At 48.3% G+C, this 17160-nt stretch overlaps 1 protein-coding gene across 3 annotated transcripts; it reads right to left on the bottom strand.

Annotated features, from left to right (window-relative positions):
• Positions 1–881: 881 nt before the first annotated feature.
• On the bottom strand, positions 882–8653 carry MPI (mannose phosphate isomerase). 3 transcript variants are annotated; one of them, XM_055418141.2, is made up of 8 exons: positions 8591–8653; positions 7972–8099; positions 6425–6641; positions 5543–5684; positions 4755–4937; positions 2752–2925; positions 1863–2071; positions 882–1562 (listed from the first exon to the last, which is right to left on the bottom strand). In XM_055418141.2, exons 2-8 carry the CDS (start codon positions 8067–8069, stop codon positions 1344–1346), a joined length of 1242 nt encoding a protein of 413 aa, XP_055274116.1. In that variant the 5' UTR covers positions 8070–8099; positions 8591–8653; the 3' UTR covers positions 882–1343. The 3 variants fall into 3 exon arrangements, with proteins under 3 accessions (XP_055274116.1, XP_055274115.1, XP_055274117.1); XM_055418140.2 differs by having other exon boundaries at positions 6425–6625; XM_055418142.2 differs by lacking the exon at positions 6425–6641.
• Positions 8654–17160: the final 8507 nt, after the last annotated feature.

Raw genomic sequence — 17160 nt, 5'->3', positions numbered from 1 at the left:
CAAGTTGGATTGTCCTGTCCTTCAGTCCCCACTTCTAAGTGGTTGACAACCTTTCTCTGTGAAGGACCAGTGAGTACTTTTGGCTTTGCAGGCCATACAGTCTGGTGCACAGACTCAGCTTTGCCATTGTAGCCTGAAAGCAGCTGAATGGTATACAAAGAAAGGGCATGGCCAGATCCAGCCTGCTGATCTTAGTGGATGATCCCTGCCCTATGCTATGCTTAGTCACTCACTCATGTCTGACTCTTTGCGACCCCATGGACTGCAGCCTGCCAGATTCCTCTATCCATGGGGATTCTCCAGGCAATACTAGAGTGGGCTGTCATGCCCTCCTCCAGGAGATATTCCCAATCCAGGGATTGAACCCAGGTCTCCCACATCACAGGCGGAGTCTTTACTGTCTGAGCCACCAGGGAAGCCCAAGAATACTGGAGTGGGTAGCCTATCCCTTCTTCAGGGGATCTTCCCAATCCAGGAATCAAACCGGAGTCTCCTACATTATAGATAGATTCTTTACCAGCTGAGCTACCAGGGAATCCCAGCCCCTGCCCTCAGTTCAGTTGCTCAGTCGTGTCTGACTCTGCAACCCCATGGACCGCAGCACACCAGGGTTACCTGTCCATCACCAACTCCCAGAGCCCAACCCCTGCCCTAAAGCCAACTAAAACATTGGAGAGAACAATCCTGCACAGTTCCTTTCTTTAGACACACCTTCCACTGTCTGCAGGGCTAGAGGGCCTGAGACCTGCCTGCAAGCTCTGCCTACCTCAGGGAGCTGTCTGAAACTGGAATAAAGCAAAAACTGGACAACATCCAGGGAGGACTCCTTCAGCCCACTTCAGGGACTGGAATGGCAAAGGCTTAGTGCTCTTTAGCCCACAGACCTCAACACAAGCGATCTTTAATTGCTTTAACAGAGCGGCATCTGGCCACAGGGCTACCCTTTCCCCTCTGCACTGCGGAACCCTATATTCTTACAGATTAATTACCTATCTTGCCATGACTGCTGCTGAGCTAATCCTAGATCTCACCAGTCTGCCTAATTCCATAGGCTGGGACAGGGCTGCTACTCTCCTTGAGCTCTGAGGAGAGCCTGGCTCCAGTGTGGCGAGATCCAAGGGGAGTATCGGCTCTCAGTCCTCACATGGGCCTCTCCTACCAGGAAAAAGACAGTTCAGCCTCGGCCTGCTCAGGAGTCACCACGTTCAAGCTCTTCTCCCCCAGTCTTTCAGGGTGTACCCAAAAAACCCAGAGCAGGGAAGGGATCTGGGCTGGGTCTGCGGAGGTGAGGTTGGCCAGGATGTAGGGTGACTAGCAGAGGAGAGCCAGGAAGGCTGTGCTCTTTACAGCAGGCAGCAGGCACGGAACATCAGCAGATCCTTAGGCGCAGTGAGCTTCAGTGAGACACTCTCGTTGGCCCCAATGAAGAGCACCCCGCCACGTTTCAGGGGGATTGTTGCCTGGGCTGTGGGGCTGCTGGCTGTCACTATCCCCTGTACCACCAGGAGGATGCTGGCAGAGTCCAGGGCCAAGACCTTATATTCAGTGACAGAGCCAGGTACCTGGGCAGGAAGAAACAACATGATGGAGCAGGGCCTGAGCTGCTGTTAGCTCACAGGGGTCCCAGGACCACCCCAAGGGCAGTGAGAGGGAGAGCTCTGCTGCCTCCTCCTGCTGCTCAGGCTTTCATCAGCACGAAGGCCCCTGTCTGATCCCTGTACGGAGAGGCGCAGGCAGGTCCTGTGGCAGCTGCCCCACCATGTCAGCTTGGCAGAAAGGAAACCCAGCCCCAGGTATACCCCACACTGTGGCCTTGCCAGGGTTCTACATGCCACACAAGAAACACCACAGCCCTCACTCACCTCCATCTTCATAACGGTGAAGTCTGGCACAGGGGGATTGTAGAGAGAGAGGTAGGGGTCTTCCGGGCTCCGTGCTGGAGGGAAGAGCCTGTCCTGGCTGGGGCTGGGGGTGTAGCTGAGCATTTCACACAGAGTCGGCACATCGATGAACTTGGGTGTCAGGCCAGCACGCACTGTGTTGTCTGAACATGCCATGCACTCCACGCAGTCTGGGGACAGACAGTTGGCATGTGCTAAGGGTGCCTGGAGTTTGGCTCTCCAGGGCTGGGCTTTCTAACCTGAGTGCCATGAGCTCCCAGCAGCATGAGATGAAACTGTACAGCATCTTCTGTGAGAATGGGCTAAGATAACAGATACCAAAAACAGGTGATGTCACCCACCACTCTCAAGGGGAGTCATGTTAACCCCTGGGGGAGCTCCAACCCTCTGGAGACATTGTATTCTCCCCTTCTACTAAAGAATCCTGTCCACAAGTGGATAAACAGCCAAACCATCAAAGTGTGACACCCTTCTTCAGCAATGTGTTTTTTAACAAAATCTCTGCATAGATGCGATAGACGTGTGAAGGTGCTGTGATGCAGGGGAGAGAACAATGGCCTTGATCCAATATAGGCTTGGATTCAAATTGTGGTTGGCACACATATTGACAGGGCTTAACATGAGGGTGTCCTGAGCTCACAGGGGTGGTGTGAGAATCCAACCAGTGTCCAGCACCAAGCTGGCATTCATCACCCGACTGGTCACTTCCCTGCTGATCCCAGGAGCTGGGAGCTCAGAGCTGGATGGAACTTTAAAGGCAATCGCCTCGATTACCACCTCCTGTTCAGTTCAGATGGAGAAACAAGGCCTGAGGGGGTGGGCCATGGGACTCTGCTGAAATGCGGCTCACCTCCTTTCAGGTAGGCGTGGGGCACGTTGGCCTCCAGAAACATGGCCTCCCCCGGCTTCAGGGTAAGCAGATTCAGGAAGTAGATGGCAAAGCAGCCGATATCACCCGGGTACTGCTGGTGCAGCTGCAGCAGGAGCTCCCCACAGATGTCCTCCATGTTGTTTCCAGCAGCCACTGAGGGTCACAGAGCAGCCCAAGGCTACTCAGTAACCCTTGAGGGTATTCATAGCTCCCTACCCCACCCCCTGGCCTGGAGAAGACCCTAGTCCAGGAATCCAGGAACAGGTGGGCATGTTCTCCTAGTCACATCCCCCACCCTGTGGGGGCCAGCCTTCCTTGCTATTCCAGCCTACACAGATGCCATTTTCCCCATTCTGACTACTGATATGCCCACCACTCTGCTGCTGCTAAGTCGCTTCAGTTGTGTCCGACTCTGTGCGACCCCATAGATGGCAGCCGACCAGGCTCTGCCGTCCCTGGGATTCTCCAGGCAAGAACACTGGAGTGGGTTGCCATTTCCTTCTCCAATGTGTGAAAGTGAAAGTGAATTCACTCAGTCGTGTCCGACTAGTAGCGACCCCATGGACTGCAGTCCACCAGGCTCCTCTGTCCATGAGATTTTCTAGGCAAGAGTACTGGAGTGGCTTGCCATTGCCTTCTCCGGCCCACCACTCTACCGGGCACTAAAAGGGCTAGAGTGTAGTCCTTTTAGACAGCGCTTTTCAGCCTCAGCATTACTGACATTTGAGGTCAGGTAACTCTGTTAAGGGGGCTGTCCTATGTACTATGGGATATCTAGTAGCATCCTTGGCCCCCACCTACAAAACGCCACTAGCACCCCAAACTCGGGTTTGACAACCAAAGATGCCTCCACACTTCCAGTGTCCCCTGGTTGAGACGACTGCTCTAGGAGCTTAAAAACTAGTTAGGAGAGAACCCAAGGGTTCCAACTGGGGTGGCCAACTGTCCCAGTTAGCCCAGGCCTTTCCCTTTAACACTGACAATCTCTCAGTCCCAGGCAAACAGTGACGGCTGGTCAGCCCAGAGAGCATGAGGCAGGATGCAACCAAGGGTGGAAATGTGTCCCATGCTGACCAGGGAGAATGAGCTCAGCCTGGGCTACAGTGGTGAGGGAAGGCTCGGTGGGAATTGCCAGGAGGAGGGGAGGGCGGTGAGCTGGGTTTCCTTAACTGTGTATGTGTGTGGGGGGTGTCTCTAAAAGCAGGGTGAAGAAGGAGCTGGACCTCATCATGTGTGCCATATAAGCTCCTAGCAGAGTCCATTCTGCCTTGCTCTTTACTGCTTGTATTAACTCTCAAACCCAAAGTTGACACAACCACACCCATCAGAGTCATTTCCTGAACTCTCCTTATTAGCACAAGGTTGGGCCCAGAGCAGGTATTTAAGGAAAGATCTACTGATTGAGAGCTCAGGACTTCAGGCTTTTGGATCCTTTTATCAACTTCCTGCTCTCCAGTCCCAAAGTATAAAACCCTTTGGACAGCAGCTCTAGGGCTGAGAAATTTCAGAATGCCTAGGTGAGAGACATCCTAGTACTTTTCCAGGCCAGCCTGTCTCCACCCATCTAAAGGAGATAACCAGTTAAGAAGCAGCAGGGCCCTGCTCCATAAAGACTGGGAAAGAAATGCTAAGTCACTAACAGGTCATCTAAGTCAGACCCGTTTTGGTGTCCTACTTGAGCAAAGGGGTTGAGAACCCTATTCCTACCGCCTAGTGACTGTGCCAGGCTTCCCTGGTGGCTCAGAGGTTAAAGCGTCTGCCTGCAATGTGGGAGACCTGGGTTCAATCCCTGGGTCAGGAAGATCCCCTGGAGAAGGAAATGGCATCCCAATCCAGTATTCTTGCCTGGAGAATCCCATGGACGGAGGAGCCTGGTGGGCTACAGTCCACAGGGTTGCAGAGTCAGACACAACTGAGGAACTTCACTTTCACTTTCAGGGGCCCAGGAAGGGGCACTGCGTTCAGTGCCCTAAGATACCCACCTTGCTGCGAAATCCGCTTCACCAACAGGTTCAGTTGCTCCACCACCACCTTCTTCTCGCTCTTCATCAGGTGGGAGAAACAGCTCCGCAGAGCAGAAGTCACAGCCTCGGAGTTCTGGCTCAGGCTCTGCTTCAGCTGCGCTGCTGCACTGTCCCCAATTAGAAACTGGAATTCCGGCACCTCTGCAGGAAGGTCAGGCCAGGACCCGTGTCAGGAATGGTTAAGATGGAACCTGTAAACGTGGAAAGCTGGAGGAGGCCTCCCCCTCTCATTTCTAACCAAGGAGCCAGGCAATGCTATGTAAGTTTTGCGGTGAAAACTTACTGCTCATGACCAGCCCTCAGAAACCACACTGGAGCCTGGTCTCACGAGCCTCCCCCAGGAACATCAAGAATTCATGAGGCCATGGGACTTCCCCGGTGGTCCAGTGGTTAAGAATCTGCCTTGCAATGCAGGGTATGCAGGTTTGATACCTGGTTGGGGAACCAAGATCCCACATACTGCAGAGCAATTAAGCCTGAGCACCCTGGAGCCTGTATGCCACAAACTAAGAGTCTGTGTACCATAATGAAAGGTTCCGCTTGATACAGTGACGATCCCGCCTGCCATAATAAAGACCTGATGTAGCCAAATACATATATAAATCATTTTTTAAAAATTCATGAGGCCAAACAGCCCTTCAGTTCCTAGGACACTCAGCCTCTGTTCTCAGCCTCCAGCTCTGCCCTGGGTTGCCCTTGAATCCTAGGTCCAGTATGCAGGCTCTTAGCATTTTGCCCAACCTTACTTGTTAGAAAGGTCACAATTTCCTCAACTGGCCGGAAGCCGCATAAGCCCTGGAAGGGGGTGAGGGCAATTGCCATCTCTGGCTTATGGTTGGCATCGGGGTAGTGCTGTGGAGCCTGGAGGTGCAGCTTCTCTGCCAGCTCCTGTGGGATGGGCAAGGGAGAGGAGGATGGTTAGGTGCAGCCATCACCCAGCAAGACACCAGTCCCCACCAGCCTTTGTTCTTGACCCTTCCCAGTCAGCTTCCTGCCTCTGGCACTGAGCCCAGTCAAGGCATAATTCAGAAACTCAGGGTTCAGCCAACCCAAGGCAGGCACATGGATCACCTCTGGGGGAGAGCTGGGGCAGACTTTAAGAGGACTACGAACCAGAAGACCCAAATACCAAGCCAAGCTCTGACACTAACAAGCTGTGTAACTTTGGGTAAATCTCTCTCTTCTCTGGGTCTTCTTTGCTCATGAAGTTTGGACAGACAAATGCTTAAGCTATGATTCACACACAGGCTTGTGCAGAAAGACCACAGGGGTGGAATTAAGGCCATGACTAGGGTAACTGCTGTGCCTTGGAAGGTGAACTCTCAGAGAGTCAGGTGGGAAGAGGGCAGAAATGAATTGGCTGGGTTGGGGTTTGCTGAGGGGAGCCAGGAACAAGCTTGGGGAAGCTGCCGTGGCACAGGCTGGTCAGCTGTCCACTTAGACTTAGTTGCCACATGTGTCACTGGCAATAGGCCTTGCAGAGCTAAACTGGGAGTTGTCAGGCTCGGATTTTATTCTGGGCTGGAGCCTGGTAGGGCAGGGTAAAAGCAGAAGTAAAAGTTGTACAAGAGTCTTGACTCTTAAGCTCTTCTCTAACCTGACCTCCGTGCCCTCCTCTGGTGCTATACCTTGTTAGGGTGTGCCTGGATGGACAGGGCCGTTTCAACTGAAAGCACTTTGAAGAGGAAGGGCAGTTTGCCATGAAAGGTGTCCTTGACCTTCGAACCCAAGCTGTCCTGATTATCAGCAATCCACTGGCCTAGGGTCTTCTGCGAGATGCGGTTGTCAAGGATCTTGGCATCTCCCCGGGGGTGGGTCCCCATCCACAGCTGTAAAAACAGGAAACTTGGGACGGACAAAGGCAGAACCTGGCACCACCCATTGGCCTGCCTGCTCCATTACCCTGTGCTCCCCATAGGGCAGCCAAGTCCTGAGACAGGCCTCTTAGGACTGGGTATAAATGTTCACACCATCATAGATATACTGGGGGCAGCAGACCACAGAATACCAGGAGTCAGGAGACCCAAGCTCTAGTTGAAGCTCTGCCTCCAACCTGCGGCAGAAGCTTGGGCTACTTTTAATTTCTTGTCTCTGGGTCTCAGTTTTCTCATCTGTCCAATGAGGACAACGAAACCTACACTGTCAAGATCACTTAAAAGCTCTAACTCTCAAATGGCTCTGTGAGGGGTAAACATTCATTTATTCCAATCTCAGAAGTAGAAGCTGATGCTTTCCTGTGTTTTTGGCTTTTCCTTTACTAAATGGGCAGAATAACTACGTATTTTAGGTTATTAAAAAAGTCAGTCAAAGTAAAAATTATAATTGTCAAGGAGGGCTGAATTAAAATTCAGTAAGTGCTAAAAACAGAAAATAAAATAAGAAGCAAAGTCATACTGTATAGAACGTGTGTGTGTACTAAATTGCTTCAGTCGTGTCAGACTCTTTGTGACCCCAAGGACTGTGGCCCACCAGGCTCCTCTGTCCATGTGATTCTCCAGGCAAGAACACTGGAGTGGGTTGCCATGCCCTCCTCCAGGGGATCTTACCGACCCAGGGATTGAACCCACATCTCTTATGTCTCCTGCATTGGCAGGCAGGCTGTTTACCACTGCCACCATCTGGGAAGCCCCTCTGTATAGCACAGGAAACTATGTTCTATATTCTGTGACAAATCATAATGGAAAAGAATATGGGTCAGGAAGATCCCCTAGAGGAGGAAATGGCAACCCACTCCAGTATTCTTGCCTGGAGAATCTCACAGACAGAGGAGCCTAGCAGGCTACAGTTCATAGGGTTGCAGAGTCAGACACAACTGAAGTGACTTAACACACACACACACACACACACACACATAACTCAGTCACTCTGCTGTACAGATTAACACAACATTGTAAATCAACTTCAATAAAATAAAATTCAGTAAGTGCTGAGAGTTCCTTGGGGAAAGAAGGAGGGTACTGGAAATTCCAGTCTATTATGACAAAACCTCACTTCTTTTTGTGCTGCCATCTGGGTTCATCAACCTGCACAGATCTGAAGCCCTAAGAAGGCCTCCTCTCCCTTTGCTGTCTCCCCTTCCCCTCAGAGTCACATAACTTGCCTCAGTCCCTTCGATTGAGGAGTCACTTCCTCCCACCTGCTGGTCAAGTAGGCTGAAATACAGCCGGGGTCTCACCTCTGCATATGGTTTGTCCTCTGAGATCTGGGCCAGTGGGTCACTGCTGGCCAGCAGCCGGGCCACTTCACTGTTGGAACCCATCTTTCCCCAGGCATATTGCTGCACCACACAGGAAAGTGGGAATACTGGGGGGTACAGACAAGGCGTTAGCTTCCACTCCACTCCTGAAGTCTGACCCTCCTGTCCCGGGGGAACCAGACCTGAGCTGAGGGTTTTATCTGGGGGGCAGAGTCAAATAAGGGGGTTGTAGGTTGTGAGTTGAGACCCTTCTCTTCTGCAAGTCTCGATTTTCCCGTCTGTAAGACAGGTAGTAAGGATCTCCTGCTGACCTGAGGCAGATAACTGCGTTACGGTGACGCGGAGGGTGTGGGAGGAACCTACTCCCCTGCACCCAGTCTAGAAGTAACCCACGCGCAACCGTCTCCCCTCAAAACCCTCTTTCGAGGGCTGCAATAAGGGCTCAATCTTCATCGCATGTTCCCCCTCTGCCCGGCTCCCATTCATCTTTCCGCAGAGCCTCAAGGGGGTGGGGCGGAGTTCGACCTGCCGTATTAGGTCAGGAAGGGTCGGACGCAATCCATCCCCACTCTCCCTGGCACCCCAGTCAACAGCCCACCTTGCTGAGCGGCCATCCTCGGGGCCTCGGACCGGTCTTCGCGCACGTATATCTTTCCCGGCAGCACCCTCGGCCTCTCTGCGCCCAGAGCTTCATGGGAAATGTAGTTCTTCGCTCGCCTTCTCGGGCGTCTGAGTGCCAGGTGTGGCCGCTGCTGGCGGGCTGAATCCCTTTCCCACACTCCCACTCTCAGAAGGAACCCCAACCAGTATAGAGCCTTACAGCCGGCAATCTGAGGCCTCAGCAATTTTTTTTGCTCGTTCCTTTCACCAGGCACATATTTATTGTTCTTTTTCAGCCTCTTAAGTTCTATCTGACTCTGCCACCGCGTGAACTGCAGGCCTCCAGGCCTCCTTGTCCATCACCGACTCCCGGAGCTTACTCAAACTCATGTCCATTGAGTCAGTGATGCCATCCAACCATCTCATCCTCTGTCGCGCTCCTCTTCTGCCCTCAATCTTTCCCAGCATCAGGGTCTTTCAAGTGAGTCAGCTCTTGGCATCGGGTGGCCAAAGTATTGGAATTTCACCTTCAGCATCAGCCCTTTCAATAACTATTCGGGGTTTATTTCCTTTAGGATTAACTGATTTGATCTCCTTGCTGTCCCACGGACTCTCAAGAGTCTTCTCCAAAACCACAGTTCAAAAGCATAAATTCTTCGGTGCTCAGCCTTCTTTATGGTCCAGCTCTCACATGTGTACATGACTCCTGGAAAAAGCATAGTTTTGACCATAGGGACCTTTGTGGGCAAGGTGATGCTCTGCTTTTTAAAACGCTGTCTAGGTTTGTCATAGCTTTTCTTCCAATGAGCAAGTGTCTTTTAACGTCATGGCTGCAGTCACCATCTGCAGTGATTTTGGAGCCCAAGAAAATAAAATCTGCCACTGTTTCCACTTTTCCCCATCTATTTGCCATGAAGTGATGGACACTTGGAGCGGCTTTGCAGAAATCGTGGTGGAGACAAAGGCAGGAACAAAGTAGTGACCAGCACCCTAGGTTCCTAGCTTGGGGGGCAGGAGGCTGTGAAATACTGGGTGCCCCACTTGGGGCAGTCGGGCTTGCCAGGCCTGGACAATAGCATATTTATTGAGTACCTGATAAATGCCACAGACTGTTCTGAGGGCTAGAGACACATGGAAGAGCAAGATAAGAACTATTTTGTCTTTGTAGAGCTTACGTTCTGGTGAAGGGAAGACTGCAAACAAGTAAATCACATAGCAAGTTGAAAAGTCAGTGCTACAAAAAGTAAGGGGTGTGGGTGGAGGCGGAAAGCAGCCAGAATTTAAAAGGTTGCCTAGATAAGCCTCACTGAGGCGAGAAATGACTGTGGACTTGGAAGTGAGAAGGAGAGAATGCTCTGAGCAGAAGATACAGCTACAGCAAAGGCCCTAAGGTGGGAACGTGGAAATGTGCCTGCCATTTTTGGAGTAAATAGCAAAGAGCCCAGACTGGCTGGAGCAGAGTGAACAGGAAAAGTGGAAGTGTGGTGGTGAGAGAGGAAAGCCAGTGGGCAGTACTTTGTAGACTGTTATGAGGATGACAGGTTTTCACTAGCAGATTTGAGCAAAGCATTGCTATGATCTAAGCAAGAACTCACTGATGCTTGGTGATGATGGCAAATGTCACATGCAAGGCCCTTAATCTGTCTGAGCTTCAGTTTCTTAGTGTGTAAAATGGGAATAATAATGCTGGACTGAAAGCCTTGTTGGAGCTATTGATAATGACCTCCCTAAGAGTCCCCTGGCTCAGATAAAGCTGCCTGCATTTCAAAGAAAGCTTCACCATACACTAAAGAATAATAAACCATATAAGCAGCACATCTCATCTACCTCCTAACTTTGTTTTTTTTTTTTCTTTTTTTTTTGAACAGAGGAAAATTTATGCGTCGAACCTGGACTGGTCACTTATGATAATATACATGCTACAATTCCATTCTCTACCTCTCTTCCTCTCATTCCCACTCGCCCAGACCAATGAACCTTCTCGGGGAAGAATGAAGGATTAGTCTAGGCACAGGGGCTTCTTGGAGCACCTCCCACTACTACCATCAGTGAAGTAAAGTTAGAGTTCCTTCCTCACAGTATTTTTCATGGGGAAGGGAGAACTTATATTGTTGGGACAAAGCACCCACCTCACCCTACCCTCCCCACATACAGAAAAATATATCTAGAAGGGAAACTAGGGTGTCTGGAGAACCTAGAACCTTTCACCCTTAACTCTTGCTTGTCTAAATCTAATAGATCTGATCACATTTTAATATCTAGTATTAGTCTGCTTTCTTCTCTCTCCTTCTAGACTATATGTCTAATTCAGCTTCACATTTCTGCCAGTGCTCAGCTGACATTCAAGCAGTAATAGCAGATAATATTTGTTTGTTATGTACTAAATACAAAGGGCTTCCCAGGTGGTGCTAGTGGTAAAGAACTTGCCTGCCAATGCAGGAGACGGAAGAGATGTGGGTTGAGAAGATCCCTGGATTAAGATCCCCTGGAGGAGGGCATGACAACCCACTCCAGTATTCTTGCCTGGAAAATCCCATGGACAGAGGAGACTGGCAGGTTATAGTCTGCAGGGTCACAAAGAGTCAGACACAACTGAAGTGACTTAGCACACATGCACAAATACTAAGCTAATCCTTTTCAAGAATTCTCAAGATAACCCTATGAGATAGTGAAAGTCGCTCAGTCGTGTCTGACTCTGCGACCCCATGGACTATACAGTCTACGGAATTCTCCAGGCCAGAATACTGAAGTGGGTAGCCTTTCCCTTCTCCAGGGGATCTTACCAACTCAGGGATCGAACCCAGGTCTCCTGCATTGCAGGCAGATTCTTCACCAGCTGAGCCACAAGGGAAGGAACACTATGAGATAGGTACTGTCATTAGCCCCATTTTTTCAGATAAGAAGAATGGGTGTCCAAAAGGTAACAGGTTCAAGAGCATAGAGTTCCAATCTGCTATACTTCCTCCCTTGTCAAATAAGTTAACGGGTGAATAAATGCTTGATGTCTCTTCCACAGGGAAGCATACAGAACCCAGCGGTCTTCAGAGATAAATGGGTGGACAAGGTTCACATTGGTGATACAGTCAATAGAATTCCATTGGTTCTTCAACAGTCCAGCAATGTCCTAGGCTGGGCAGACAAGGTGGTGGCCAGACAGCCCCACATTGTGTGGACTGCTCTCCTCTCAGGCTGCAGATGGCAAAGATCTCTGCATGCTGCCTGTCATACTGTCATAGAATCATTGCCTCCTGGCTAGAGCTCCTAAAATCTTGTAATATCCTAAGCAGTGAGACTACTTGGAACATCTTAGTTCTAATACTTGGTTTTTCACCCTGACACAGAACCTCTAAATCCCTTGGAATTTCCTGGATGATGGAAGCATCTTTTGTCCTAATGAGGCAACTGTTGGGGGGCTTCTGGATAGCACTGGGATGCAGGCTGGTCACCAGAAAGACGAAGTCACAATTAGAAGCTTTGAATCTTCAGCCACATCTCCTATCTTATAGTGAGAGGAAAGATTGAATTAAGGGTTGATCATGCCTGCATGATGACACCTCCCTGAACTGAAAGTCCCTGAACTGAACTTCCCTAGTGATTCAGGGTAAAGAATCTGCCTGCCAATGTAGGGGACAGGGTTCGATCCCTGATCTGGAAGGATTCCACATGCTGCGGCACAGCTAAGGCCAGTCTCCACAACAAGAGAAGCCAGAGAAGCCTGCGCGCCACAAAGAAGAGTAGCCCCCACTTGCCACAACTTGAGAAAGCCCGAGTGCAGCAACAGAGACTCAGTGCAGCCAAAATAAATAAAAATTTAAAGTCATATTATTTTTTAAAAATTCCTGAACTGCTAGAGAGCATCAGTGTTGGTGAATACATCGCCTTATCAGAAGGGTGACAAACCCCAAATTTACAAGAACAGAAGCTCTTGCACTCAGAACCCAGACTTTGTCTTATGTATCTCTTCAACTAGGCATTCACCTGTATCTTTTATCACCTTCTTTACTATGTATTCAGTTCAGTTCAGTTCACTCAGTCGTGACCGACTCTTTGCAACCCCATGAATCACAGCACGCCAGGCCTCCCTGTCCATCACCAACTCCCGGAGTTCACCCAAACTCATGTCCTTCGAGTCGGTGATGCCATCCAGCCATCTCATTCTCTGTTTTTCCCTTCTCCTCCCGCCCCCATGTATTCAGTTCAGTTCAGTTCAGTTCAGTCGCTCAGTCGTGTCCGACTCTCTGCGACCCCATGAATCACAGCACACCAGGCCTCCCTGTCCATCACCAACTCCTGGAGTTCACTCAAACTCATGTCCACAGAGTCGGTGATGCCATCCAGCCATCTCATTCTCTGTCGTCCCCTTTTCCTCCCGCCCCCAACCTTTCCCATCATCAGAGTCTTTTCCAGTGAGTCAACTTGTCGCATGAGGTAGCCAAAGTATTGGAGTTTCAGCTTTAGCATCAGTCCTTCCAAAGAATACCCAGGATTGATCTCCTTTAGAATGGACTGGTTGGATCTCCTTGCAGTACAAGGGACTCTCAAGTCTTCTCCAACACCACAGTTCAAAAGCATCAATTCTTCGGCGATCAGCTTTCTTCACAGTCCAACTCTCACATCCATACATGACCACAGGAAAAACCATAGCCTTGACTAGACGGACCTTTGTTGGCAAAGTAATGTCTCTGCTTTTTAATATACTATCTAGGTTGGTCATAACTTTCCTTCCAAGGAGTAAGCGTCTTTTAATTTCATGGCTGCAATCAGCATCCACAGTGATTTTGGAGCCCCCCAAAATAAAGTCTGACACTGTTTCCACTGTTTTTCCATCTATTTCCCATGAAGTGATGGGACCAGATGCCATGATCTTCGTTTTCTGAATGTTGAGCTTCAAGTCAACCTTTTCACTCTTCTCTTTCACTTTCATCAAGAGGCTTTTGAGTTCCTCTTCACTTTCTTCCATAAGGGTAGTGTCATCTGCATATCTGAGGTTACTGATATTTCTCCCAGCAATCTTGATTCCAGCTTGTGCTTCTTCCAGCCCAGCGTTCCTCATGATGTACTCTGCATATAAGTTAAATAAGCAAGGTGACAATATACAGCCTTGACGCACTCCTTTTCCTATTTGGAACCAGTCTGTTGTTCCATGTCCAGTTCTGACTGTTGGTTCCTGACCTGCATACAGGTTTCTCAAGAGGCAGGTCAGGTGGTCTGGTATTCCCATCTCTTTCAGAATTTTCCTCAGTTTATTGTGATCCACACAGTCAAAGGCTTTGGCATAGTCAATGAAGCAGAAATAGATGTTTTTCTGGAACTCTCTTGCTTTCTCCATGATCCAGCGGATGTTGGCAATTTGATCTCTGGTGCCTCTGCCTTTTCTAAAACCTGCTTGAACATCCGGGAGTTCACGGTTCACATATTGCTGAAGCCTGGCTTGGAGAATTTTGAGCATGACTTTACTAGCGTGTGAGATGAGTGCAATTGTGCAGTAGTTTGAGCATTCTTTGGTATTGCCTTTCTTTGGGATTGGAATGAAGACTGACCTTTTCCAGTCCTGTGGCCACTGTTGAGTTTTCCAAATTTGCTGGCATATTGAGTACAGCACTTTCACAGCATCACCTTTCAAGATTTGAAATAGCTCAACTGGAATTTCATCACCTCCACTAGCTTTGTTCGTAGTGATGCTTTCTAAGGCCCACTTGACTTCACATTCCAAGATGTCTGGCTCTAGGTCAGTGATCACGTTATCGTGACTGTTTTGGTCGTGAAGATCTTTTTTGTACAGTTCTTCTGTGTATTCCTGCCACCTCTTCTTAATATCTTCTGCTTCTGTTAGGTCCATACCATTTCTGTCCTTTATTGAGCCCATCTTTGCATGAAATGTTCCCTTGGAATCTCTAATTTTCTTGAAGAGATCTCTTGTTTTTCCTATTCTGTTGTTTTCCTCTATTTCTTTGCATTGATCGCTGAGGAAGGCTTTCTTATCTCTCCTTGCTGTTCTTTGGAACTCTGCATTAAGATGCTTATATCTTTCCTTTTCTCCTTTGCTTTTTGCTTTTCTTCTTTTCACAGCTATTTGTAAGGCCTCATCAGACAGCCATTTTGCTTTTTTGCATTTCTTTTTCATGGGGATGGTCTTGGTCCCTGTCTCCTGTACAATGTCATGAATCTCCATCCAGAGTTCATCAGGCACTCTATAAGATCTAGTCCTTAAATCTATTTCTCACTTCCACTGTATAATCATAAGGGATTTGATTTAGGTCATATCTGAATGGTCTAGTGGTTTTCCCTACTTTCTTCAATTTAAGTCTGAATTTGGCAATAAGGAGTTCATGATCTGAACCACAGTCAGCTCCTGGTCTTGTTTTTGCTAACTGTATAGAGCTTCTCCATCTTTGGCTGCAAAGAATATAATCAGTCTGATTTCGGTGTTGACCATCTGGTGATGTCCACGTGTAGAGTCTTCTCTTATGTTGTTGGAAGAGGGTGTTTGCTATGACCAGTGCGTTCTCTTGACAAAACTCTATTAGCCTTTGCCCTGCTTCATTCCGTGCTCCAAGGCCAAATTTGCCTGTTACTCCAGGTGTTTCTTGACTTCCTACTTTTGCATTCCAGTCCCCTAGAATGAAAAGGACATCTTTTTTGGGTGTTAGTTCTAAAAGGTCTTGTAGGTCTTCTTAGAACCGTTCAACTTCTGCTTCTTCAGCGTTTCTGGTTGGGGCATAGGCCTGGATTACTGTAATATTGAATGGTTTGCCTTGGAAATGAACAGAAATCATTCTGTCGTTTTTAAGATTGCATCCAAGTAGTGCATTTCAGACTCTTTTGTTGACCATGATGGCTACTCCATTTCTTCTCAGGGATTCCTGCCCACAGTAGTAGATATAATGGTCATCTGAGTTAAATTCACCCATTCCAGTCCATTTTAATTCACTGATTCCTAGAATGTCTATGTTCACTCTTGCCATCTCCTGTTTGACCACTTCCAATTTGCCTTGATTCATGGACCTAACATTCCAGGTTCCTATGCAATATTGCTCTTTACAGCACCGGACCTTGCTTCTATAACCAGTCACATCCACAATTGGGTATTGGTTTTGCTTTTGCTCCATCCCTTCATTCCTTCTAGAGTTACTTCTCCACTGATCTCCAGTAGCATACTGGGCACCTACCGACCTGGGGAATTCCTCATTCAGTGTCCTATCATTTTGCCCTTTGATACTGTTCATGGGGTTCTCAAGGCAAGTATACTGAAGTGGTTTGCCATTCCCTTCTCCAGTGTACCACATTCGGCTGTCGTCCATGTGATCAGATCAACTAGTTTCCTGTTATTATGATTTCAGTGTGTCTGCCCTCTGATGCCCCCTCGCAATACCTACCGTCTTATTTAGGCTGATGCAAATATAATTTCAGTTTCAGACAGTGAACTTTAAATCACATTGTTGTTCAGTCGCTAAGTCATGTCTGACTCTTTGCGATCCCGGACTGCAGCATGCCAGGCTTCCCTGACCATCACCAACCCCTGGAGTTTGCTCAAACTCACATCCATCAAGTCGGTGATGCCATCCAACCATCTCATCCTCTGTCATCCCCTTCTCCTCCTGCCTTCAATCTTTCCCAGCATCAGGGTCTTTGCCAGTGAGTGAATTCTTCACATCAGGTGGCCAAAGGATTGGAGTTTTAGCTTCAGCATCAGTCTTTCCAATGAATATTCAGGATTGATCTCCTTTAGAATGGACTGGTTGGATCTCCTTGCAGTCCAAGGGACTCTCAAGAGTCTTCTCCAACACCACAGTTCAAAAGCATCAATTCTTCGGCACTCAGCCTTCTTTATAGCCCAACTCTCACATCCACACATGACTGTACATTCATTAGCAGTTTCTGGGCCAGATGCATTGTTGATGTTGCGAGTTTTAACTGTTGCTTTACAACCCATTTGAACTCAAATCAGAAAATCACTTGAATTTGCTTTTTGTCTAACATCATTTCCCTAGTCTAAAATAATAATACATAACAAGTAATGTTATTAGCACACACAAAAAAACAACACACACAAATATTAAGTGAGAAAAGCACATTAAAATGATGTAACATAAGCACATTTATTTAAGAATGTATTCCAATAACAAACGGCAAAGTTCAACAATGCAAAACAGCAATTACCTTTCCACCAACCTAATGATAAGCCAGTAAATGTGTTTCTCTGAGTTCTGTAAGCCATTCTAGCAAATTATTAAAACTAAGGAGGGGGGTGATGGGGACCTTGATTTACAGAAGTACAAGTGATGACATCCTGGGATTTGAAATTGGTCTCTGAAGTGGGGGCAGTCTTGTGGGACTGAGTGCTTACTTAAGCTGTGGGATCTGATGCTAAATCCAGGTAGATAGTATCAGAACTGAATTGAATGACACACAACTGGTGTCAGAAAATTGATTAGTTTGGGGGAAAAAAATAACCCTGTATGTCTGATCACAGATGTTTTGTGTCACTAGTAAAGATGAAACACAAGTGTGCTTACACTGTGATCGGAGAGGTAGACATGGGGGCTTAGGGGTAAGAAGTTTCTAAGG

Source organism: Moschus berezovskii, chromosome 21 (assembly GCF_049115385.1).
Source record: "Moschus berezovskii isolate FMDL1 chromosome 21, NW_MosBer_1.0, whole genome shotgun sequence".
NCBI classification, from domain to species: Eukaryota; Metazoa; Chordata; class Mammalia; order Artiodactyla; family Moschidae; genus Moschus; species Moschus berezovskii.
This window is presented reverse-complemented; position numbering and strand designations above follow the sequence as displayed.